This window comes from Musa acuminata, chromosome BXJ2-3, assembly GCF_036884655.1.
Source record: "Musa acuminata AAA Group cultivar baxijiao chromosome BXJ2-3, Cavendish_Baxijiao_AAA, whole genome shotgun sequence".
Lineage (NCBI taxonomy): Eukaryota > Viridiplantae > Streptophyta > Magnoliopsida > Zingiberales > Musaceae > Musa > Musa acuminata.
Window position 1 is genome coordinate 10,223,286 of NC_088340.1, and position 26,550 is coordinate 10,249,835.

A 26,550-nucleotide genomic window follows, 5' to 3' on the forward strand; every position below is an offset into this window, starting at 1 on the left:
TGACTAATTGCATGGGATGGTCGCGATCGATTTGAGATCGACTCCCTTTCTAAACACGAGGTATTCACACTCGTATGCAGACAAGTCAAAAAAATTAGCACTAGCATGATGATTTTGATTATATCTACCTTTATGCAGCATCGTCGCGACCGATGGGACGCAATCATCACCAACCTCGTGCGTGGATTATTATTTCATGTGACATTACACCACTACCTAAAACAACCATGATCGCTGCTCAATCTATTCCTATCATTTATAGCAGCACAGCACCTACGCGAGTAAAAGTGGTCTTATGACGTTTCCGATTTCTTTTTAATATGTAGATATATAGTCGGTAGAGCCATGCAAACAATCATGATTGACGTGGACTTGATCTCGACGCTAACCACCTCTCTCTCTCTCTCTCTCTCGAACATTACTTGACGATTAGCTGGCTTTGATTCAGATCGTGGCATTAAACTTTGCATCACCAGAAAAAATGGTTGAGTGCGCACCAAACTAGCCCTTGCCATAACGTGCAATTATCCTAATGCGTGACGCAATTGGCCACCCTTTGTTTGCCATTGACACGATTTCAAGGCACATGCATTCTTCTCCGGTGTTAGGCCGGTAGAGTCTGTGATCAACAATGCATTATTAGCTAATATACCAGCGGGATTACGCTTCCGTCGAACGAGCGGTTTCTGTTGGAGTCAAAGGATCCCAATTGAAAGCCGTGTGGGTGGCTCGCCCATCGCATCGGGATGCCGACATTTGAACCACGATTGAACTCGATCTGATGTGGCTGGACGTGGCCTCGCCGTGATTCGGTGTCGGTCACTCGCTACACGATCGTGGTTCGATCGGTCGTGTCGAATGGGTTGGTTGTGGTCGACCCGAACGACACCGTTTCTACTCCGTTCGAGTCGGACTCGCATATATCGTGTGCTCTCTCGTCCCTCATCGCCTCGCCGGGGTTTAAGTCGTATAAAAGAAAGCATCCTTCGGTTCGAGTCGGACTCGCATTTATCGTATGCCCTTTCCTCCCTCATCACGTCGCCAGGGGTTTTAGTTCTATTAAAAGTAAGCATCGGGCGCTCGAACTCCTCCAAGAAGCGAGAAAGTGCGCGAGGGCGAGCCATGGACGACGGCGACGATCCGTTCGCCTCCGGCGCGGCGGACCTCGACATGGCCCTCGACCTCGACCACTCCCGCGGCCTCGGTCAGCGGCCGCAGCGGCCCGCCCGCTTCCAGCCCAGGGTTAAGGGCAAGATCAAGGCCGAGCCCTCCGCCGACCCGGAACCCCCTCGCCAGCCTCCTCCAGCCCCAGACCCTGTCAAGAAGCAGGAGGCGGAGGGTGACCCCTCCGCGAGTTCGGTTTCGTCCGCACCTGACGTGGACGCCGTGGCGACTGAAGCGATGGACGTTGATGAGGAGGAGGAGGAGGAGGAGGAGGACTCCGTGGTTCGTGAGATTGGCGTCTTCTTTACCCCGGCTCCTCTTGACGAGGATACGTACGTAAGTGCCACTCTATCGTTCCTTATAATGAAATGCGATGTACGATCTGAAAGTATTGTCGTTCTTAGTTTAGGGTTTGATGTATATGATGTAATCCTTGAATGACAAAGCGCGGATACTGGCGGCTTAGTTCAGGGTTTGCTATTATTAACTAATTCTTGAATCATTAGGTACGATACTGCCATCTTCTTGATGATATAGCTCAGTCATTTAGGGTTTCTTAATTTTAAAGTAACTGCAACAGATTTAGGCATGGGCAAAGAAACATGTCAAGACTGACTGATGACGCATGAGACGGTCCATATATCTTTTTTGTTTTATGGTAATGGGAAGTCGTCGGGAATCTTGACTTACCCGCATCTGACCCAAAATTAAGGGATGTCACGCCTGGCCCTCTGCTTCTCCTGCTCTTAACTCTGTCAAGAAGCAGGAGGTGGCAGGTGATCCCTTTTCAGGAGTCCCCCCCTCGACTTCAGTTTCTTTCACCCTTAATGATTGTTGTGTATTTAAGTAATCTTGAACCATAGGAATGGATGCTGCTGGCTTCTTGATACTATGATCTAGAGTCTTTTCGGGTTTTGTATTTTTTAAGTAATTAAAATGGGTTTGTTATTAAGAATGGGGAAAGAATCACGGTTGATACTTGAGATGGTCGATATATCTCTTTGGTATGCTGTTGATGGTGACTTGTCGGGAAACTTGACTTGCTGCTTTAATTTGACAGTGACGTAACTTAAAGATACCCAAGAATGCACTAGTTATTCAGCCTAACTCCTTTCCTTAAGGTTAACTTAGGTACGATTTCTTCCTAATTGTACAAAGTGAACAGCATTGTGCTTTTTGGACTTGAAAGCCTTGAGTGATAAAAAGTGTTGTTCATGCAAACCAAAGAAAGATTGTCAGAATGTTTATATGAAGATAAATGACAAAGTTTGGTGCATCATTTGCTACCATCGAAGCTCAGCTGGACATGCATCTGGAATTTTGAGTTTATGATGTCCTGCAATCTGTGCAAGTCTTTTTCGGTAAACAAATGGGTGTACTATTTCAATGTCACTGTGGTAATGTTCTGGATAAGCGAACACCTCAAAATGGATAATAACTACTGTTTCTTCCTATTAACTAGTTATTTTATGGGATCATATGAATATATTAATTTTTATACAAAAGAAATGTACTCCAAAGTTTTTACATCTCACTGATTTTGGAGTGACTTCTTGTTTGACAGTAACCGAGTCTCTTTCTAACATCTTAAAATTTGTTATTAATTGATGCAAGGACTTAAAGGAAAATTTTCTTAAAACCTTAGACAGGCTTCAATGCTGGTGTATGCTGATTACTACATCAGAGATAATCTTCTTATGCTTCTAGGACGGTCTTGTAAAACATTCGTGAACAAGATATTACAATGAAGGACAAGAGAACAGTCAATCATAAAGCTAAGATAACCTATGTTATGGTTTCATGTCTTCGGATGGTTTTGATTTCATCTTAAATGAAGACAGTGTTCAGTTGTCTTGATTTCATCATCTTAATGATGTTTGTTTTTCTTTTTCAGCTTTATGTTATGCAATATGTACTTAGACCTTCTTGGCGGCCATATGAACTGAATGAAAGGTGTGAAGAGGTAGATTTCCACTTCGTTAACATTTTCCCTGATGCATATGAAATGTATTTTATTTTCTTTGTTCTGGGTTTGTGATGCTATATGCATCTTTCAATGTTCTTATGTGGGTAGATTTTTGGAAAATCGTGACAGTCTCACTATTGACTATTTCTGTTGTTTTCAGGTCCGAGTGAAACCAAAAGAATCAAAAATTGAAGTAGATTTTAGCATTGATGCCAATAGTGAAAATTATGACCAAGATGCAGCTGAGCCCCTACGGTTACAGAAGCAGGTATAGAATTATGTGACTGTGTATCTACTTCTTTTGCTCATTACTCGCACAACTCGCCATATATATTGCTGAAATGCATATAAACTAATGGCAAGCTCTAAGACTGGTATATTCTACAGGTACAATCTGACTTCGACTTCTCGTTTTTGTTTTAATCTTTTCATGTAGTATATAGATGCATTAAAGTATTTACTAATAGTTCTGTCTTTGACCTTAACTTGATCAACTTTCTGTATTGAAGGTTAAGAATCTGTCTTCTCGACTTTCCATAATGGCATACCACAATATACTGTGAAAGTAGATGCATTTGGCCATAATTGATATCTTCTGTTTGATATCATTATATCAAATGCTTGTAGCTGTTAAGATGCAGGTTAAGTTTTAGTGGTACATTGATAACCCTCAAGATGTGTTCTTGATGTCTGTGTTTACATTCACTTTAAACTTTTTATATTTTCTGGGGATAAGCATTTTTCTTATATGTGCCTGGAACTAATTTTTGGTTGATTGATTGAGATAATTGAGTGAGACGCCACCATTCTGAAGCCTGTTTTCTCTATATAATATCTCAATATTGATAGTGTCTGCAGAAATTTAATCGACTGAAATGACCACTTGCTGGTATATTTGTACTAGTTCTCTTGTTTTGATTAGCGTAGTCAGCAGTCACCACCTCTATCTCTGCACAGCATTGGCAAGGCCTAGCCATACCAGTCACTGATTGGCATTGGGATGTGCTGAGGAACATGAACTCTTTGTGCACCTCCTTTTTTTTCTTTTCTACAATATTTTCTTCTTGATGTATAGCGCTGGGAACAATTGACATGCCAGCCACCACTTGGCATTAGGGCATGCTATAAAATGTGCATTCCCTGTGGACTTTGTCTTTTGGTGTTTTCTACTTGAGTACAATTGAGATGCTCTTTGTTTGTAACTTTTGATGTATATCATAATATTTCATGTTTCAAAGAATGATATTACATGTCTAAGGTCATTCATTGTATATTTATCCCAACTTTTATTGCACGACCAAAGTTGTTTCTGTGGAACTTTGTGCTGTCTCACATTGCTTCAGGTCTATTGCCAGATTATGAGTATAGTGATATTTGCAGGTTGTTAGATTTCCATTTGGACATTTTCTTTAATCCTTTTTTTTTCATGATTTTTTTTCAGACATTGTCATCATCAATTGCACCTTTGGTAACTAGCTATGCTGTTGGGATTTTGAGAGGCGACCAGGTAACTCTTATTGCTTTATTCACAGTGTGATTTTTTGTTCTATGTAGACGTATGATAAAGCCCCACTGTGAATTACATTTGTATTTTTCTTTAACAAAGTTCAAAAGTAAAAATTTGTATATGCCTCTTGATTTATTTGTTGTGCATGTGCTTTTTAGTATGGGAGCATTTGGTTGCTTGCAACAGGAAATGACTGCAATTAGCGGTTGCATGAAGCAAATGCTACAAATAAAATTTGCAGGTGCAGCTATTTGGATGCCCACATGCATAGTTGCTTTATGTAGTTGCGACTATGTAGTGAGGCTTATGTAGTTGCTTTATGTAGTGAGGCTTATGTAGTTGCTTTATGTAGCTACAAAGCAAATGCTACATAGTTGCTTTATGTAGGTGAGGCTTACATGCAATGTGTGAGAGTGGGCGACATAGGAGGAGATAGTACTGAGAGGGAAGAGAGATCCAAATTTAATTTTGAGTTGCAAACCAGTCTACAAGTGTAACATGTGGCATTTCAGAACATGTCCACTTGTATCTTGTTGGAGTTTAGTTGCACGTAAGCATGTTGCAAGTGACTTGCTTGCAGGCAAACAAATGCTTTTAAGTGTGCTACTTGCTGCAAAAAGACTCGCAGGCAATAATTTACAGGCAATTAGATGTCCCTCCGTCCATATTAGGTGCCTTTGAAAAGGGCATGCATCAATTTTTTTTTTTATTCCTAAGGGGGTGCTTATGGAATGATACTTTTAAGGGGCTAACTAGAAGTTTCAGAACTGGGTTATGTCAAACATAACCCGTTCGTTATTCTTTCATCTGATCACTTCTTGTCATTCCTCTATGCTTTTCAATTGGACCATTGTTCTAAGTTGAGGCAAGTTTGATTGTTCGTTTGTTCTAGATAGTCAGATCATCCTTTTCCCTTCACTCTCATACATCTTAATATCCTCCAATGTTTCGTCCAAATTACTTCAAGCCCTTTATAGTATTGCTCTTGGGATAACTTCCATATGTGTGAATATCATTTTCCCAATACACTAATATGCAGGTTATTGTCGATTGTCAACATCACAATTTCTCTACCCTACTGTCATGACTTAGTTGATTTTGTCTAAATCGTGTGGCACCCTTGCATATTTGTTCACAAAGGGTCAGCCTCTCCGAAACCTCTTATGGTCCCATAAGGACCTGTAAAGGAGAAGACGGGTTATAAGAAACATTTAACTCGGGATCCCACGAACAGACATTTCAGCAAACACTTGATAATCAATGCAAATTACAAATATCGACTCCGTAAGCTCTGAATCGTTACGTGATACAGGGTCTAAGGTGGTTTGCCACTATCAAAAGTCCCCACATGATACTATTCTGGAATAAGGCAATGAACCGATCCTAGACAATGCCTCAAAGGTCCATTTAACCATGTGCCATTTGGGTAGCTCCACGGTGTTCTGTTGGCTAACACTCCGCATCATTCTGTGGAGCTAAAAACCCCTAAAATGACTATCTAGGTGGCTTATTTTGGGGCAGTTTTGCTTCTGCGCGATAGCTACACATAACCTGCATTTATAGGATTGAAGCAGTCACAAAAGCCAACCAAAATGGTGTTGTCAAGCTTATTGGTAAGTCCTTTACATATTGTGCAAAGCATGAACAAAAATCGAAAGACATGGGCATACACAAACATTACATCGAACACCTTGGTCACATATTTGTCCATGACATTCTCTCCCCTTATTCTTTCTATATCCTTGTCGAAGCCTTTCCAGATGCTTTATCTCCTTGCCTTTGCTAAATATTCAATCTTCTGCTTTAATTGTAATGCACCTCCTTCGACTTCTAGCTGCTCTCCAACGTTGTTATTGAGTAGTCAAACTTTAATCCATCATGTTGCTTCAACTTACCAATGACTTTGACTCTGGTGTGAGGTCGATCAAGTTGTGCTGATTCTTGTTAGTTCTTATGGATCCCTCAAATGAAGGAAAAGACATTACTTGTTAGGTGCCCGTCTCTCAAACGTGTGGATGCTTGAACTGGGTGGATGCTTGTTGGAGCTTTAACGAGCATCGCATCGCATCGCATACCTTGAAGTTTTGAGCTCTTTCCTCCATAAAATTTGTCCATCGATTCCTCTTTTGCTTAGTTGTCGCCTCCAAGTAGGTTCACATTGCTTTCTCTTTTGATTGTTGTTTTTATTGGGAAATGAAGCAGATAATTTACTCATGGCAGAAACGATCACCATTAGTGAGGATTTTATAACTGTTGTCGTTCACTAAGTCTCTTTGAAGGGTCTCTGAACATGTGTAGAGCTCCTCTATTGGATAAATAAGAGAATTGGGGTATTCGGTTTTCCCCATTCTCTTAAAAGTTAAGAGGGCAAATGTTACTGGATTTCACTCGCCTCCTCGAGGGTTGTACGTCATTCATCAAGCTGGTTATTAGCCTTTACTTGCTCTTTGCTTATGCTTTTGAAGCACTCGAAGTGTTTGCACTCGTTGCGTTGAGTTAACTACCGCAATTCTCCTCATTGCCATCAAACTTTTGGAATACAAGAAGTTTTGCCAAAAAGAGCAAAATTTTGCTTCAACTTAGAGCAAGTCTTCGATGGTTTTGGTCGCCTCTGGGATTGTATCGTCTCCTCCATCGTTTTTGTCGCCTACTATGAGTAGAAAGGTATAACATTGAGTACTGCCTACTTCGTTCCTTGGTCGAGCACTTTTGCATCGACCCCAAGTCCCCCACTTATGGCTATCTTGATGAGAAGCCTGTTAATATCGGTCTTTTGAAGTTCCCTTCTACCTTGTCTAGATACTCGGAGTTTGCCTTTGCATTCTCTACCTACTTGGCCCCCTTTCATGGTCATGCGCTCTATCTCCATGAGAGCAAGGGATCGATGACTTCACAGAAGTCTCACGTCTATGGTACCATGGTGTTGCCATGCCCATAGCCCCACTATCCGTCGCTCACATATGTGTCTCTTTCTTTGCGATCGGTAGATCCGCCTCTGCGGCACTATGATACTCCTTTAAGTCCACCTCAATCCTAAATGATGCTTGATTTTGGGTAGCTAAGTCCCTCTGGACTTGTCATCGCTTCCTCGCCTCTTTCGATTACCTGCTTCAACATCTCTGTGTTCTTTGAGTAGTTCCCATTAGTCGATGGAAAGACAGACTATAACTCCCATGCATGACCTTCGTTATGTTGCAAGGCTCACGTCGATTTTGTTCTCCTTTGTGTCCTTGGTAGCAACGTTCGCTCGCCCGAATTTGCTATTCGACTCGTCGAGCTCCCTCAAGTGAATATGAGCTCTAGAGTAGTTTAACTGTCCAGCAACTCCGATCATACCACTGTATGATCAAGCTTGCTCCCGCGCACCGCCCCAAAACCACACACCCTCCCCCCCCCCCCCCCCCCCCCCCCCCCCCAATTGGGACTCCTAGTACTTGTACTCGAAACCCCCCTCGGTGGTACACTACCCTTATATACAGATGAGTAAGGCTTTCATTTGATATAAAATTCAGTGCACGCATGGGAGACCCGCCTCTACGATATTATGTTATTCACTCTTTGAATCCATAGCTCTTCTTGTCGTTGTGTTGCTCACTGAAGTGGAGCTCCTAGTAGTTCCTTATTATACCTCCATATGATCAAGTTCCTCACGAGACTTCTCCCATGTGTGTCGTATTACCTCAAATTGTTCCACCATGATCCGCTACATCATATCGCCTCTTGGTGATATCTACATTGCATTCTAATCTTTGTGGGATGAACTCAGACTGTAATCTTTCCATGTGTGATCTCCGCTAGAACGTCGCAGGGTTTTTGTCACCTCCGATTGTGTTTGCTCCCTCGGTAATCGACCTTCGTCCACTCGCTCTTGGGTCACACAGGGATAAAGCGTAGCTCTAGGATAATTCGTCGCTTAGCAGCTCTTTAACTTCATTGAAATTGGTACACCATTGTCTAGATCTTGGGCCCTCACCCTCAGCATAATCTTCGTTGCGCACAGCTTCCTTTACAGTAACTCGAATGACAACACTATGATATAATTTTCAAGAGTACCTGCTTTTTGACCTGAACTTCGTCTCTGCAAGTTATTGTCTTAATCCCTTCATCAATTGCTTCGTTGGGATAAGGTTTATGTGCCTCGAAGCTCCCTTTGACTTTTGTATCATGCAAGATGAGTCTGCTCCATCAGAACGAGGGACCCATTGAATATGATATCACTCTTGCCTCTGTAAGAGTTCATATCCTTGACCTTTGTCCAAGGAAGGTTTCGCGCTTCTGCTCTATGTTTCGTATTCTATGTTGACTCCTTTCATATAGTTTGGGCACTTCACCAAGTTTCACTCATTGTTTTGTTCCTCGGTTTGTATTGAGTTGATGGTGGCCCTTACGCCCACCATTTCACAGGTTAGTCCTCCGTTGAGTTTGATCTCCACATCAAGTGTGCCTTTGTTTGGTATTGCCTAGGGTTGCTCCCTCATTTGATCTCGTAATGCGTTCACTAATGCATTATCTCGTGCGAGATCATGTGACGACTCTTCGCCACTCGTTTGGTCTATTGAGCTTTATGGAGCTGTCATCTTATGGTGCCCTCCCTCAACATGTGTGGTTCGTTACATACGATTCTCTCTCTAGAGAATTGGGACTATCCCTTCTGGATATTTGTCCTGCTGGAGCAACTTTCCATTTCACATAATTTCCTTTGGAAGTTTCGTAGACCACCATCTCCTTATACTACTTCACATTGTTGAACAAACTATGCTTTGCTTCGCTATCATAAACACACTTTTTAGATTGCGAGTCTTTGTCAATATAGGTCTCATTGTGCCTCTTAAGACCTAGTAACATGCTGAACCTATTGCACACTTCAGCCTCCTACGAGCGTATCCTTCCCATGACGAAGAAAAAGTTTCCATATTCCATGGCATCGAGTTTCGATCATCTTGGGATGGCCACAGAGCATACAAGCCCTTCCATAGATATTGAATTCTTGGAGTTGGCAATTTCCCTCACCTTTATGAGCTTTGCATAACTATTTCATTCGCCGAGTAACTCATCTCTCCTTGCATGGTCTCATCCTTTACCAAGCGCCCTCGCTTGCCTTGATCGCCGTTAAGTATGGTTTTTAACGTCGAGCCGTAGCTCGAACTCAACCACCCAATCTTTGTGTGCTATGCGTTCTTCCTAGCTTGGTTGTTCTCATGGTGTCTCTCGCGCGGAGGGTTAGTCATTCCTCTGAATGTCAATCTTAGATATCAGCTCCTCTAGGTGACTCATTTTCCTACGTCTCTCATTTCCCTCAAATGGTCGCGCATGCTGGCTGCCCTCAATGTAGCTTTGTTAGGTCCCTCACGTTTGTATGTCAAGTGTTTCTAAGTTTGTTAGTCTCGCTCTGATACCATGTGTCATGGACTTAGCGGTTTTGTCTAAGTCATGCGACACCCTTACGTGTCCATTTGTAAAGAGTCTGCCTCCTCGAAACCTCTTATGGTTCCATAAGGACCTGCAAAAGAGAAGATGAGTTAGAGGAAGCGTTTAACTTAGGATTCCACAAGTAGGTATTTCAACAAATACTAGATAGGCCATGCACATTACAAACATAAACTTCACAAACTTTGATTGATTGCGTGACAAAGGGTCCAAAGTGGTCCACCGCGCTCAAAAGTCTCCACAAGTGCCCACATGACACTATTAAAAAACAAGGCAACGAACCAGCCCTAGACAATACCCCAAAGACCTATCCAATCATGTACCCCCTGAGGAGCTCAAGTGTGTTGTACTGGATGACACTCCGCATCATTCTGTAGAGCTAGAAAACCCTTTAAATGACTATCTGGATGGCTTGTTTTTGGGCACCTTTGCCTCTGCACGATGACTGCACATAATCTGCATTTACAGGACTAAGACGATCACAAAAACTAATCAAAATGAACTGTCAAGCCTACTACAAGCCCTCTATATGCTGTGTAAAGCATGAATAAAAATCGAAAGACGCAGACATACACAAACATCAAACATTATATTGAACATCCTGTGTACAAATTTGTCCATGACACTATGCTATCAAAGATAGTTTGTTTATCCAAGAATTGTAATATAAGTATGGAAACTAGATCATAAGTTACAATTAGAAGGATTTTTTGGTTGGCTGATAAAGGGAAACCCGGTGTGGTCAATTTGAACAGTATATGGCAACTAGCAAGGAAAAATTTTAGTACCTATTTTGAAGCTTGTTAAGAAAGGATCCCAGTCTCTCAAAACTTTCTACAGGATAATCTTGCATGTTCTGAGAAGACACCGAAGTCCAACTATTTCATATGTCACTATAAATATAAAAATATTTAGTAATTCTATGTTTGTTAGCTTCATTGTCATCCGTTCTAAGTTTCTAATTTGCCCTTTTCCATTTATATTAAATCGATAGAAGCAGTTCTCACTAATGATTTACTCATGCATCTCTGATAACAGATGCTTATGCAATATCACCTGTTCTTTTCCCTAAGATATTTTGTTCTGTCTTGCAGCTGCACTTAAATCCTATTCATGCAGTTGTGCAGCTTCGACCATCAATGGCACACCTAGATACTGGGCTGCAGAAGAAGAAACACAATGCACAAAGTGCCGAATTGAGCACTTCCAATGATAATTCCATGGTGATTTTCTTGTTGGCTATTGACTCCTCTTCACCTGGTTAGCTGGCCTTAACTATAAAGTTCTTGAAAAGGGCCTTTGATTTTTCTTTTACCATTTCAAGGATTCCCTTGGACACCTTTTTTCGACGCGTTATCACTTTGCATTGCATGTGTCATACAAAACTAAGGGTCTGCTTACTGTAAAATTAAGTTAAGGGAAAATTCCTATCTAGAAAATCCTTACCATAATAACATGCTGATTCTCAATCTTTGAGAGTTTGCTCATGACCAACTGCTAATGTATCACAAGGTGGACTTTGCTGATATTGCCTTGCAATCTGAATTTCAAAATTTTAATATCGTATATATTTATGCTTTCAATTCCTACATTATTACGTTGTATCCTTGGATTCCTCTTCTTCTATCAACTACACTAATAACTGTGTTGTTTTGACTTGAATATGGAGCATTGAATGTGATATTGATCCGAGCATCTGGTGTATGTGGTTTTCTAGTTTAGGATACAAGGATTTAAGTGTTTGAATTCCATCTACATGGTGTGGAGACTGGTTCAAATATTTAAGTGTATTTAAAAGTTAGTAGATACAAATAACATTATTATATATGTAGAAAAATAAATTTTACTCTATTTGTATAATTTAAAAATAAGTGTAACTATTGTTATATTAAAAGTTGGCTAGACAAGTTTCAAATTAATTCTTAACAATTGTTTTTTTCTCTTATCCATTATATATCTTTGAATAAACTGATTTTAAAAATATCTTTTTATTTGAAAATATCTTAGATATTATTAAACCCTTCTCTAGTTAACTATTTTCATTTCTAGTCGTGTTTATTTAAAAGTGTGTTGCATTTGTATCACAAATCTCATGAGATTTAAATCATCTGAAATCTGTGTGTCATGTGAAAACATCAAATCCACCCTCTCTCTTATCCGATTGATTATAGTGTAGTAGTGCATGTGTGCAGACAGTTTGGTTCAGTTTCAAAGTTCTCAAACTGAACCAAATGTATATTTTGCAAATATGTTACCAAACAAATATACTGGAAAAAAATGAACCAAACCAAATTGAACTTAGTTCTGTTCTCTGCAGTTATTTATTAGGTTTGTACTTCCAAAATATTATGCTATATGTCATTTACACGAAATATAGTATAATGAAATTAATTGTATATCTATTATATATTAATTAAGTTTGGTTAATATTATGTCAATATTTGTAACAGCGGAATATTCTTTTGTATTTCAGATGCATATAGCATGTTGATATCATGTTCAGTTTGGGACAGTTCATATAGTTCTTATGAATTCAATTCGAACCGACTCTGAAATCATTTAGTTTTTAAATTTTTTAACTGAACCAAATTGAACATTGTAGACTTGGCAACATCATAAAGAGCAGCAACTGCTGCTGAGGTATTACTCCTCTTTTGTGTTCCCTCTTTTTGTTCCCTTCCTTGTATTGTTTTCCTGCTGTGTGGCCCCGTGTTTCTTATTTACTGGAAAATGACATGGCTGGAATTGTTTGGGATTTAGCTGATCACATTCAACCTTGACTATACGCAACACGTATCCCATGCCAGTGCCCATGACATGTAATTTCAATGTGAATGGTATGCTGGAAGGCTTATCAGAGCATGATAGCATGTGGAAAATGTAACTACAGGGAGCATGTCGGTTATTGCGACAAACAAGCCTTATTTTGAAATTCAAATTCAAATCTTGAAATCCTTTGGTGGCATCTTATCACGACATGGTTCAATGCCCTATTCACTGGCCCAGGATGTCTAAGCCCAATTTAATAGTAGTTTACCCACCAAGTTCTTATAAGTTAATTTAAGTTTTTGTTGTCTTTCAATCTGAGACTAAATCAGGATGTTACAATCTTTAATATTCAAAGGCTTGACCGCGTAGTTGAGGCCCAACATAGTCTAGGATGAGATCCTAGTATGTATATGTGATTCCTTCCTTACCCTAGTGGTAACTTTATGCTGTGACGTGCCCTCTAGTTCTGTCTAGTCTTTTCCTACTCGAACCTCTTTCCATATCTGATATTGCCATTGGAGATAATGCATTAGTGGTAACTTTATTCACTATGATACCATTTGTCATGACTAGCCAATTAATTTATTGACTCTGAACCACTGGTCCAAAATACTTAACCCCAAGTTAGTAATAATACACACATCAGTTCCTTGTTAGTCAATCTAAGTCTTTGTAAATCTTTGTCCACTTCTGTCATGGAGATTAAATTAAGTTGTTACACATGTGCTTGTCTTGTCTTACATCCTATGCCAAAGCAAGCTTGTTATATTCTTATCACATGTCTACCATGGAGTTTCTTCAGCTATTTTTGTCATTGTATTTATTGGATTTGAGTTTGGATTTGTTTTGGTGATACATAAGTAGTCTACAAAAGTTTAACATACTTGGACAGTCTTAAATGACTGAATTGGGCACTAGACTTAGCATTGCTTTGACCTATCAATACCTTGGTATGTGTGCATGTCATAATCTGTGACATACAATTTTTTTGTGATTTTGCCCTCTCACCAGTGAAGGTGCACATTCCATGATCTTGATAGACTGAAAGATTTGGATCTCGACATGGCACTGGAAGGCACTGGAGACTTCTTGTTGTTGATAGATCTCAACATGATGCATCAACTTCAGACTTATTTTTCTGCTGCATCTGTATTGCATTTTGGATCTTTTCTCAATCTTTTTGGTTGCTTTTGTCATCAAAGTTCCGCTATAAATCTAGCTTTAACCTTTTGCCTTGGATATTCTTATATCTTCATCAAAGGAGTCTCTGTTACTTGATATTTTCATCATGTTATTCATAATAATTATAAAAGAAAACATCAGTTAGGCTTGAGGAATTATCTGCTTCTTTCTTTAGTTTCTTGTTTAAAATTCACCAGAGTCATACATTATAGTTGCCATTAGTTTCTTTATCCTTTTTATAATTTTTCTCCATATAGTTCACTTATTGGACAAAGCTTGTTAAACTTCTGGTAATGTAAATGTGGTATGTCAGTGATCTATAACTTAGAAAGACTTGGCAAGTAGTTTACATAATGATTCTGTATGACATTTGCTTATGACATTTTAACCCAATAGGTTTTCCGTATAAAGCTGCTTTTATTGTTAGCTGATCGGTTTGACATAACTTGTTCTACACTTATTGGGGCACTTGTATCTGGTTTTGTAAGAGATTAAGACTCCCCAAGAACACTTCTGTTTGCTCATTTTATTGCTTCATCAACATTTAAGCTAACTTAATCAATGAACTAATTTTGTTACCATACTTAAATTTTTAATTTTTTTCTTTACAGGGAAAGTTGGCTTCTGTGGGTTCAGATGAAAAAATAGAAGATGACGAGGTTAGGAAGATAAATATGATTTCTTGTATCTTTCTTTTGATGATCTTTCATAGACAAACTCTTTTGATCTGTCAACATTGAAGTTCTTATTTGTCTGAATTTGGTTATTTGTATTCTATAATTCATTAATCTTATAAAATTTTAAAATATGAAGCCTCACAAATATTGAGCTTAAATTTGCTAAAGCAAATTGTGCAAGCAAAATGCTCCCTTTCTCATAGAGGGAAGGGATCCTTCACCTATGGTTGTGCCCCCCATCATTGTGGTTTCTTGATTCTACATTATTTTATCTCAAAAAGCTACTAGCATGTCCTATAGCTGCATATAAACTATATCTTAGGAGCAAAGGATCGAATAGATGGTAAACTAGGAAATCCTGGAGGGAGGGGGTAGGAAACGATATTGGTAGGAATAAATTCATAAGCATTCTAGAGGAGAAAGAAAATATATCAAAGGCTAGCTGACCAAAAAATAACTTTGTTTTCATTCATTAAGAATCCCTCAGTTTTTCTTTGCTAAACTATAAATACATTAAAGTTCCGAGGAGGTTTACACCAATGGTTCTTTCAATAGGAAAAATAGGTGCATCTGTACCTTTCAGATTGGACCAACCTACTGGAATAAAGTTCCAACTTAATATCAGATCTGAACCTTGTTATGCGAAATAAAAAACAGAATTGACTTATTTCTAATTTGAACAAGCTAAAATCCAACCTAGACTTGTTGAGAATTATAACTAAAGAACAGTTATTTGACACAAACCCTGACTGCCTCATTGCTTGAGCTGTGCAATGTTGTGCCCGTTTGATCATGCTTCCGGTTGTGAGTATATAAAATATCCTACTGATATTTTTTTTTCAGGTATCAGTCTAAATATACATTATAATTGTAAAAAATATTATATTATATGATGAGTATAAAATGTATGACTTTTTTCAAGTTATTGATTATCATTAGTAGACTTTATACAGTTGTTGATCAGGTGTAACCATATGTCTTATACAACTATTGACCAGGGATTAGTTGACCGAACCTTATGCTACTGTTGTTTGGCCACCCTGAAACTGGCAATATCGGGATCTCTTCAACATCGCAGAACACCAAACAGGCTGGTCAATAGGGCTTCTAACAGCCTCAATAGAAACCCTATCCTCAAAGCTTGACACATCACACAATACAATATCAAATTACACACCTTAAGAAGGTACAGGAAACTTGTTGGACCATTACTTACCAATCTGACCAAGGATCGTACCTATACATACTGGTTGGTATCCTTTTTTTATTATTACTTTTGCAGTTATATTGGATGGTGTAGTCAGTGTACCATCTGGGATACTGATGCTGTAATGATCGAACAACGTGTCAAAACCAGTATTGTGTCAAGATTTTAAACCTTGTACACTACAAAAAAATTGAAATGTGACTTCATATTGTTTTCATAATTGAATTTGAAACATTTCAGTGCTTTCTCAATCATTCATCCAATAGTTGATTGGACGTTCAAAGACACTTCACCACTTTGATTTTGTTTATGTTGGACTTTGAGTTTGAGTTGAATTTGCATGTGTTGATGGGCCCAAACCAGTTGTCAATTTTTGAAGATTTAACACGTGAGGGATTATTCTTCCTTAATTATCAAATTGATTATTATTTTCAATATTGAGTTAGGTGACCAAAACTCAACAACACAAATATAATATATTAGGAAAATCCATATGCATACATGTTTTGACCCAATGCATGATTTGGAAAATATGCATTTTTTTTATATATGCAAAATAAAAAAATTAAACACATTAACTTTGAGACTTTAAATTCCAATACTTTTTTTGGTACAAAGGGGACTATATTTATATATTGTGACATTCTTCTATAGCTAGTGTTATCCGATCAGTTCGTAGATTCAAATAGGGCTTGCAGGTATGGTGGCTGTTTTTAGCTTCCTGCAACCCACTGAAGTACTTGACTGCTGTATTAATTTATGTATACTCTTTAAAAAGAAACACTTCAACTTGGAATTGTTTCTTTAAATCTATTTAAAACCAAATCATGAATCACTCTTAAATCAATAGCAAAAATTTACTCAAGACTGTTATACAAATGATCCTAAATCAACTTGATATAAGAAACTAAAAGGTAAGCCACATAAATTATCTGATACGAGCCCTGGTACCACCGGGCAAGGAAGGATGAGTTGGAGGTTCTTTAAGTATAGTGTTCTGTGTAGTTTGGTTTACTCTATTCTGTAATGTTCACATAATAATACTGATTCTTGTACTGGCTTCATTCCTGTTGTGAACAATTTTGGTTTCTCAAAACTATCTTTCGTTTTGTTAATTTGTGGTTTAACTGGTTTGGGTTTTGGACATGTATAGTTGTTGGGTTCCACTGTGTTTCTTTTCCTTATTGTTAAAAGTATAACTTTCTTGTGTTGCCTCTATTTTCAAGTTTTAGCATCACTCATCATGTCTATCTTATCTTGTACCTTATTAACTGTCATATGTGATCTACTTATCGTGGATTTTTTGTACCTAAATTTTAGATTATTTTTTATTTTTATATTAAGATGGTTTTTCTTGTTTGTTTCCAATTTGTGCAGCCATGGATCTCACTGGAATATCATGCTGTTGATAGTCACTTTACTGAGAGATACCACCGTAAAATGGTTGCAGAAGCCAAAAATCAAATTCCATTTATGATGAAACCGTAAGGCTTCTATTTAGCTAACTACTAAACAAGTATTTTTCTGTGTTACTCTGTTTCCATTACTTGTTTCGAGGTGTACATTGATTTTCCTATCTGCATGTATGTAATTTTGACCATTGTATTATAATTGTTTGTTCAGATCTGATTATGCCAACTCATTGTGCCCTGGAGCATCTTCTGACAATAAGAGAACTAAAGGTCCTTCACGAAGGTAACACTTCTTATCAAATGATTTCTTTTGCATGTGTACACATTCAGAGTGAGGCATTGTCTGATTGTTTATATTAGCTTCCATTGGTTTCATTCACCATATAGTTTCATCAATTGTGAAGATTCTAATTGCCTTTTATTATATCATAACTATGGTGTGGAATGTTTAATGTTTTAACTAGATTACTAGTTCAAGACATGCTTGCATAGTCATGTAAATATATATTTGAGAAAAAAAGGACATCAAATCTAATTTTTTTCTAAACTTTAATGCATATTGAATCTATATGTTGACATACAACAAACAGTGAATATATGCAAGGAATTACTTCCGTGCCCGGACCTGTATGGGCCTGAGCAGTACTGGTGATACATACTGCAATACTGTTGGAAAGAGAGAGGAGGGTAGGAAGAAGGAAGATGAAGGAACAAGAGGAGGCTGTGGTGGAAAAGGAGTAGATCTATTGGACCATGCAGTAGGTGCGTGGGCAGTGGCGGGCGCGGGGTGGTGGTGGAGAGATGCTTACGAGCAGCTGTGACTTGTGACCCTCACGAGTCCTAGCAGTTGCTGTCGTGATCCAGTTTAAGTGGTTTGGGCTGCATATACATATGGAATCGGACCGCTTGGCTTGGGCTGTTCTGTGTATCAATTGGTGGTTGGAATGGTAAATACCGGCCTAACTTGACCGAATTGGTTGGTTTTGCAATCCTCGGATTCATGGACTTTTTATCTATTGAGCTCCATTGAGTGCAAACTGAGAGCTATCAAATTTATGTTTATTGTTAATTTCTTTTTTGTGGGTCTTTCTCTATTCCTCCTTGCAATATCTAATTCTAATCAATTTATTTCATCTAACTGGCACATCTGTAGGTCACCTCTCAGGATCTTCACTCTTGCAGGGTTTGTTTCTTTCTGTTGCCAATGTGATGAGCATTGTTATTATGGCAATACCTTTGCAAGAGTAAATATCTGTTCTAAGCAATTTTTATGGTCCTCTAAACACCTTAAAAAGGGTTCAAAACTGCTGAACTTGCCAATTGTTTTTAAACTATGTATAACGACCATTTTTGTGTCAGATTTAGGCAACTAAAAAGGAGGAGATTAAAAATAGTGTCATATAATTCTTTTCTGAAGAGGGATTTTAATATGATATGTAAGGCAGCCATTATGTAGTGCTACATTTTATGCATATGAGTTGTACTGGAACTCCATTGGGCAATTATGGAGTTTTAAGCACATCTTTCAGATGGAGACAAAGGCTGGCTGGAAAAAAGGTGTATGTTTGAAGTATTCAAGTATGTTGAAAAAATATTCAAGGCCTCATCTTTTTTGTTATCTTTTGTTTTCTCTTTCTATTGATTCAACCTTTTTCTCCAACTTTTCTTTTTTCTCATCATTACAGCTTTTGAGAGAAAACAACCTATTCAATGCATTGGTGATTTCGTTTGCATGTTTTTGTCTTTTGATGCAATTCTTTCCCATATAACGCTTCCTTTTAGTCAGTTATGTCGGATTCCATGTCAGTGGCATTTTTCATTCTCGAGTTTTTTCTACTACATACTACTGCAAAAGTCACGAAAGCTTCATTCCTCTCTTGCTTTCTTTTATTTTTATTTTTTGTTTGTGTAGACTAATATTTTGATCCAATTTAACGTATTAGAATGTTTTGGTTATATCATCGACAGTTTTTTTATGCCACGAGTTACAATAATGGGAATATTGATTCTTTATCCATCTGCAGGTTATTGCTTACGTTGCCACTGGAAGAACGGTTGAAGAAGTGGCTTTCTGAGGTTTGATCTCCTTTTGTGCCTAGAACTTGTTTCGTATCTGAACATCTAGTATCGTGGGCTCATAGACATATCTGAACATGTGGTAATCTCATTATAAATGCATGTGTATATTATGTATCTCTATATTTTTGGTCATTGCTATCTATATATACAACAGTATTCAATACAACTTGTAGCTGTCATGGTATGACTGCTGTGAGATAATACCTCTAATATTATAGATGCTTGACAAAGTCATTGACACCTTAGAAAAATGGCTTGCATGATTATCATTTGGGTTTCATTTGTGATCTCAGATTAGAACAAGCCAGTTTTTAGGGCTATGTTCCCAAAAACTGGTTTTGTAAGCCATTTGTTAAACAACACAGACAAGAACACAAGATTGTTTATTTTATTGGTTGGAAGTTTATTACAAAACGAGAACACTTATTTTGGTACGCAATATTGTTTGCTACCATTGTTATCCTTCTTCCACCATTACTGCACAGTTTCTGTTTCACTCCTGCTGCTTTGATCGGTTCTCGGTGGCATGATCACCACTCAACATCATCTGTTAGTCACCACACTCTTATCATCAGTGATTGTGATTCCCATTGCCTGTTGTTGATCACTAATATTACCAGTCATTGGTTTTGGATCACTCCACTTTTGAAATAAGTTATCAATTTTCATGTCACCTGTCATTGGCTAGTTATTGGTTGTTGCCACTGCTGCCACTGTCAACCACTATGGCAGAGAGGTTGGTTCTATGACTCTATGACTTAAAACCTGGTCAGTCAGATTGCAAAGGAGAAGCCCTACTATGGCACCAATTCTTGTCTTGTCCAACTCTAATTATTATTCTAACAATGCCTTATCATAATTCATGGTGCTTTACATGCAGGGTTGTCAAATCAACCGCTTTGATGCACTTATGCATCTTGCTCCTGATAGCTCGAAAGAAGATGTTTTGAATGCTTTGCCGCTCTATGCAGTTTTGGTTCAAGGGTTGTGGGTTTCTAAGAGCACTTTGTTGTATGAAGGGAAAGTCGCTCTGGTTAGAGATTTTATTCTTTCTCTGTTCAGTAGGAATCCCATAATTCACATAGACAAGCTGAAGATGATAAAGTTTGATGGTCTGAAGTCTCTGATGAGCTCATTGGCTGTTGAAAGGCGTGCCTTCAGTGACTGGAAGTTCAAGGAGGCTACTGATTTCTCATTTATAAAAAAATATCCAGATATTGTGAAGAATCAAGAATGTGTTTGGTCAGATATCGAAAAAACTTTACCTGGGTTCTGCAAAAGCATGCCCATGTCAAAGAGTTCTTTAAACCCATCTAGCTCCAAAAGAGTCACTTCAGTAAAAGTTGATGCTGGTGCACATGTAGTCAAAGATAGAGCAGTGAGCACTGCAGTAACATCAATGTCAAGTGAAACACAAGAACATCTTCCAAAGGCTCTCTTGAAAATTTTCCAGGAGAAAAGAATTCGCAGGTAATGCATGCAAGATTTTTTCACTTTATTTCAGGTCTATCTTTGCATAAGTTTTTGTAGGCTCTGGCTATTTTTTACAACATTTATGCAGTATTTTCTAGGATGTTCTTTAGATGTAATGAGAAGTTAAGATGACTTATTAAGAAGGAAAGTGAGCGCATGGATTATCTATCAATTCAATTTAAGCTATCTAATGACTTGCCACCTCAAATTAAAGTTCTCTTATTGGCTGTTCATAATATTTAGTTATTTTTTGCAAATAATAAGGGTACTCTTTCCTCTGTTTTGTGTAATGACATTATACAAGTTTGAATTGGTAACATTTGTTTTCTTTGTTTATTTTGCATGATAGTATTATAAGACTGACCTGTGGCTAAACAAAATTACTTTGGACACAAAATGGATTCTATGGATTTCTTTACTGGGAAATTTGGGAAAAAATTCTCTATGGAGTAGATAGATGAGAAGCAATGTCAAGTGAATCGATGTGAGAGTGAGCTGAGGTGGCAACAGATACAATGTGAGTGATAGATGTGCTAGAGCTTAAGATGTTGATGTTGTCATATTTTCTTAGGTATGAGTCTGGTAGACTCAAATTTAATCAGTTTATGATTGATTGGAGCTGATAGCCACAAGGTAATCTGTTTCTGATGCACTCTACGTTAACATGGGGATACAAGGAACATCTACAGACTTGCTAAGACCCACATCGAGGACTCTTTGGGTTGTTCTTAGGTTTAAATTGTTTAGATTTTCTATGCTGAATAATAAACAAAAGGATAATCTTGTTAAAGTTCAGATATCAGATCCTAATTGAAATTAATTGATTGCAATGAAACGGCAATAATTAGAAGAGGAGGAAGGGCGAGGGGAGGGGGAAGAGGGGGTTGGGGTATGGGGATCGTGGGGCTTCAGGAATAGAGTTAAATTTTTTTATGGAGGGACATGATTTGCTAACTACCTCCCATAAAAGTGTTTTGCATAGGACTTTGGTTCAAGTCAAAAAGTGTAACCATCAATGTTTATTAGTTACTCATGTAAATATAATTTCATAAAAAAAATCATGGGGTTGCTACATTTGTGTATATTGAGATACTTATTGTTTCCATTTATCTCTTGAAATATGTATGTCACATATATCACTAGTTGTATACTGATACAAGTGGAACTAGAAAGTGGTGATTTGAGATTATATGGGTCTACTCAAACAGTTTGATGGAGAGGAAGCTCGATGGTGTACTGAAAAGATCTTATTTAGGGTGGCAATTTTTTCCATTTGGTCTGGTCCCTGAAAAAGGTTCTGCTTAGATGCCATCATTGGGTCCAAGTTACCTTGTTTGCTTAGAGTGGGCCGGTTCAATTACTAGTTGAATCGGTTCGTTAGTGAATCGGTCTTCTATTATCACTCTTATGTTTTCGGTAGAAAAGAGGTTTCTTTCCATGTCAACATAGTGGAATAACTTAGTTTTCATGACAATGCTAGTATCTTTTTTTTTTTTTATTCATTGACACCAACACTTGGCTGTTCTCCAATTTCCTATATGGTTGGCAGAGGGGATCTTAGATTATTTAGGCATGGCACATTTTATGTAAAGAAAAAAGAAGAAAGGGAACCTTTTAACTAGGATCCAATACATCCAAATTTGCTTTCATTCTTTAAGACTCCTAAATCTTATGATAAGCGAACTCCTAAGGAAAATTGAAGCACAACAGCCTTTTCATCCTTAATAGCTAGTAGATAATATGAGGCAACTGTTGCAGCATCTCTAACCAACATGTTATTGACTCAAATCAAATAACCAACATAAGACAAGGTCAAGTTGAATCTAAGATACTTGAGAGTTGAACTTGATTCTGACCAAACATCTATCTCATGTAGACCTTTGGTAATCCATGGCTTGATTAGTTTCTTTTATTTAGGATATTATCTTTGAGATGATGTGGTGGTCCATAATAAGATACAAAAGCTTTCTTGCTGATGTTGGCCAACTTTCATATTCTGTGTAATCATTAAGTCGTTATATGTTGGAATTTTCATTGTAGTTGGAAGGATCACTTACATTTAAGCTTATAAAGTTGGCATGTTTATGACTTCTTATGGAGCATATACTGGATTTTCAGTGACAAGAATGATTGACTAAAAAGGCCTCGGGAAAAAAAAGTTGCAAACAGTTCCTTGCCTAATTAGGATTCTTATGTGTTTAAATCACAAAGTAAATTCTTCATACATGTGAATTTTCAATAAGATGGTCCTCCAGATTTTCTTGTTTTCTGTGGTTGATTCTTCTGGCTTTGGTTCTAGATTTATTGGCTGTTTGATTCCGATCTATTTGACTTAACCTTGTTTATACAATAGGTTCTGATCAAATTATATGTTAATTTACTAGAACTGATAATAATAGTCTGAGTTCGGATTGATTCCATAGAAAAAGCCAACTAACAATAATAGAGAACTATGATAAGAAAGGAAAAAAGCGGTAATAGAAAATCAGAAGTTGACAATGGCTGTGGGCATAATTTCTGTTTCATATCTGTGCAGGAGTAATTGGCAATGAGAAGTCAATAACAGCCTGTGGTTACACAGTTCTGTTTCTTGCAATTAGTCACCCATCAACTAAATTATTAGTCACCTTTCTACATCTAGTAGAACTTCAAAAAGAAAAGTCGTCAAGGAGAATGTTAAGACAAAAGCATGTTAAGCAGGCTAAGAACCTGTAGCTTAGGGAAGATAAAGGAGACAGAAAAGAGTTTTGGAAAAGAAAAAGCAATAGGTTATGGATCTGAATGGAGAAGGTGAGATGACAAAGGAGATCCTCACTCTTCAGACAGACCTTGTATGGAAGCTCATAATGATAATTTTTAGTGTTAAATCAGAGTGGTTTTCTGTGAAAGAGTTAATTGTTGATCAATATTTTTTTCTCATGAACTTAGATACTACGGTGAGGTTTATACTTGGGAGAAAATTTAGATAGGAAGTATGCGTTGCAATTAATTTATTGTTAGACTCATTTACTTTCTCCGCTACGCTGCAATTGGATGTATTTCTCAAAGGCCTTAAAGAAATTTTCAATTGTGGGAATTTTCAATTATAAGGTCGGAATTGTCTTACTGAAGAATATTCTGTTCGACTTTCACATTGTTTTGAGTCACAGTCCTCGACTAGATTGTTATTTATATTTTATTGTTATGACCTAATAACTCTGTAAGAATAGACGTAGCTTTTGTACAATATATGGTATAAACTGCATGAACTTGGACATATTCTCTGATGATAAATTATTTTCTGTTTCCAAAAATTGATTAGGACCTGTGTTCTTGTAGCCTCAACTCGGTTGTCCATGGACTAAGGGAACTAGCAATCAGCAAATCTTTTCGTCCGAGAGATGATTCTAAAATTAAAGCACTGATTAGTGCTGCCAAAAGTGGTGCCTCTGCCCCTGCATCTGAGCTTCAATCTATTGTGAGTCAAATTGCCATGAATGTCCATGGTGTGTATGTATTGAAATCTACTGGAAATCCAGCGCTTGATCCATTAAGGTTGTTCAAGACTTGTTTTACTTACTCTCAGTATCTGGATTTTTAACAATTTGTATTGATAGCAGACCCCTTTTTAAGTGCAGAAATGTCGTCATTGATCTTTTTCGGGGCAAAGAACCTAATGCAAAGATCAATAAGCAGGAGATCCGCATAGCTGCTCAGACTCGTCTCAAGAAGGATATTTCTGATTCGGAGTACAATCAGGTTGGCTAGATAATTTAATATTAAAAAATGAACTCTCTTTTTTGAAAATGCTGATAATATCATATATGCTTTTTATTGCTTGGCATACCCCCATTAGACACTGGGTTCTCTTCATTGCATTTCATTTTTCTTTTCGTTGCTACTCATTTACGTTATTTCTATGTCATTTATGCTTTTTATTGCTTGACATACCCCCAAGACAAATCATCATGATCAACTTGGAGTAATAAGAAGGATTAATAATTGTTGACTTGATTTAATTTGGATCCATCAACTCATTTGGAGATTCCCACAAAAAGGACAACACCTTTGCCAAAGCAGCTAGAAGTAATTGGTGGTCCTCATCTCACCATAGTATATATATCAAACCACTTAAATTGTGGGTATGTTTATCAAAACTGAATGCTTGTGACTTGAATATACAGCATCGAAAGTGAAATCTTCCATGATATTCTTTCTGTAGGAAGTGTATCTTCTTGTTGTTTTGTGTAGTGGGGCTTGAGTGTCCTTTCCGTAGGATGTTTTATTGATATTATGTAGGATCTTGCTTGTCTGATGTTTATTTTGATAAGTTCTGTTTGATATATGCAGGTGGTACATGAACTGTGTGTTTCTAGCAGAGGATCATGGATACTCAAAAGTGGTGATTAGTACTTTTTAATAGAAGCATCATGTATACTCCAGAAGCAGTCAGAAGTGAGCATCAAAGATTGTCATATAATGCCTTTTTTTAGGTGTGTGCTTGAAAACCTTTTTTCCATATGAGTTGATGTTCACTTGTCAACTTCCCTTTTTTTACTTGGTTAACTGAAGATGTTCTCATGCTTGTTCTCTCAGGCAAGTATTGTGCTCCTCTAAACAGCAAAGGCGAGCAAACTCCTTTTTGAATTTTCTCATTTGTCATCCGTGCAACTACTGGAGAGGTTTTCGCTGCTCGTTTTCCAGATTTTGGTTAGCTCATTGTCCTCAAAGGCGAAGCTTGCTTAACGACTCACTCCCAACAGCTATGCTGTAAAAAATTGATGCTGAAAAGATGGCCGAAACGAGTCCAACAAAGCTCCCCCTAACTTTCAATGGTAGGTTGTAGATAATTGGGAAATGAGTTTGCAACAAAGCTCCCCCTAACCTGTTGATGAAACCTGGAGGCATGGCTGATAATGAAGATCAAAGTCTTGTTAGGGTTCTACTGGAGGCTGGAGTTGATGAAACCGAAGGGGAAAAGTTCAAAATAAATGAAACCATCGTTTTTCATTATGTTGATCGATGAAAAAAAATATTATCAATATCGATGAAACTCATCAGTTTGCCTCATGTGAACATGGATCGAAAGTAGATAGTTATGGATTGTTTTTGCTCTTAATGTGTTTGTGCAAAAAAGATCAAATTGAAATTGTTAAAAGATGATTAAAAAATATTTTTTTAAGAATATTTTATAAAATATATTATTTTTTTATTATCAAGTATAGAATATATTATTGATGATTTGATTGTGAAATTCAATGGATTGTACTATCATTTTTTGTGAATTCAATTGGATTGACAGTTTCAACCATCAAACAAGGACGCACTAGTTGTATGCGTTTGATAATAGTAGGGATCTTATGTATATGTATATGTATACATATGTATATGTATATGTATACATATGTATATGTATATGTATACATATGTATATGTATATGTATACATATGTATACATATGTATATGTATATGTATACATATGTATATGTATATATATATATATATATATGTATTTTTGTGCCCACGGCCTGTTACCCGGTAGGATTCAAAGGTCAACCCCCTATATACTTCGAATAAAGATAAAAAAAAAATTTTATGGATATGAATGTCGGCATCTAAGAAAATGATATATAAAAAATATTTATATTGTTAGATGAAAATGAGGAGTACCATTTAAGATAGTATAAACATTTGCTTAGGAGTGCTA

General features: G+C 37.5%; 1 protein-coding gene across 2 annotated transcripts; it reads left to right on the forward strand.

Annotated features, from left to right (window-relative positions):
• The first annotated feature begins 1,015 nt into the window (after positions 1 to 1,015).
• On the forward strand, positions 1,016 to 26,057 carry LOC135607343 (uncharacterized). Of its 2 annotated transcripts, none has more exons than XM_065099099.1 (14): positions 1,016 to 1,500; positions 3,059 to 3,127; positions 3,291 to 3,398; positions 4,572 to 4,637; positions 11,159 to 11,287; positions 14,627 to 14,674; positions 17,277 to 17,383; positions 17,523 to 17,594; positions 19,336 to 19,387; positions 20,271 to 20,860; positions 24,182 to 24,397; positions 24,481 to 24,601; positions 25,193 to 25,335; positions 25,439 to 26,057. In XM_065099099.1, exons 1-13 carry the CDS (start codon positions 1,123 to 1,125, stop codon positions 25,250 to 25,252), a joined length of 2,016 nt encoding a protein of 671 aa, XP_064955171.1. In that variant the 5' UTR covers positions 1,016 to 1,122; the 3' UTR covers positions 25,253 to 25,335; positions 25,439 to 26,057. The 2 variants fall into 2 exon arrangements, with proteins under 2 accessions (XP_064955171.1, XP_064955172.1); XM_065099100.1 differs by having other exon boundaries at positions 1,397 to 1,496.
• Positions 26,058 to 26,550: the final 493 nt, after the last annotated feature.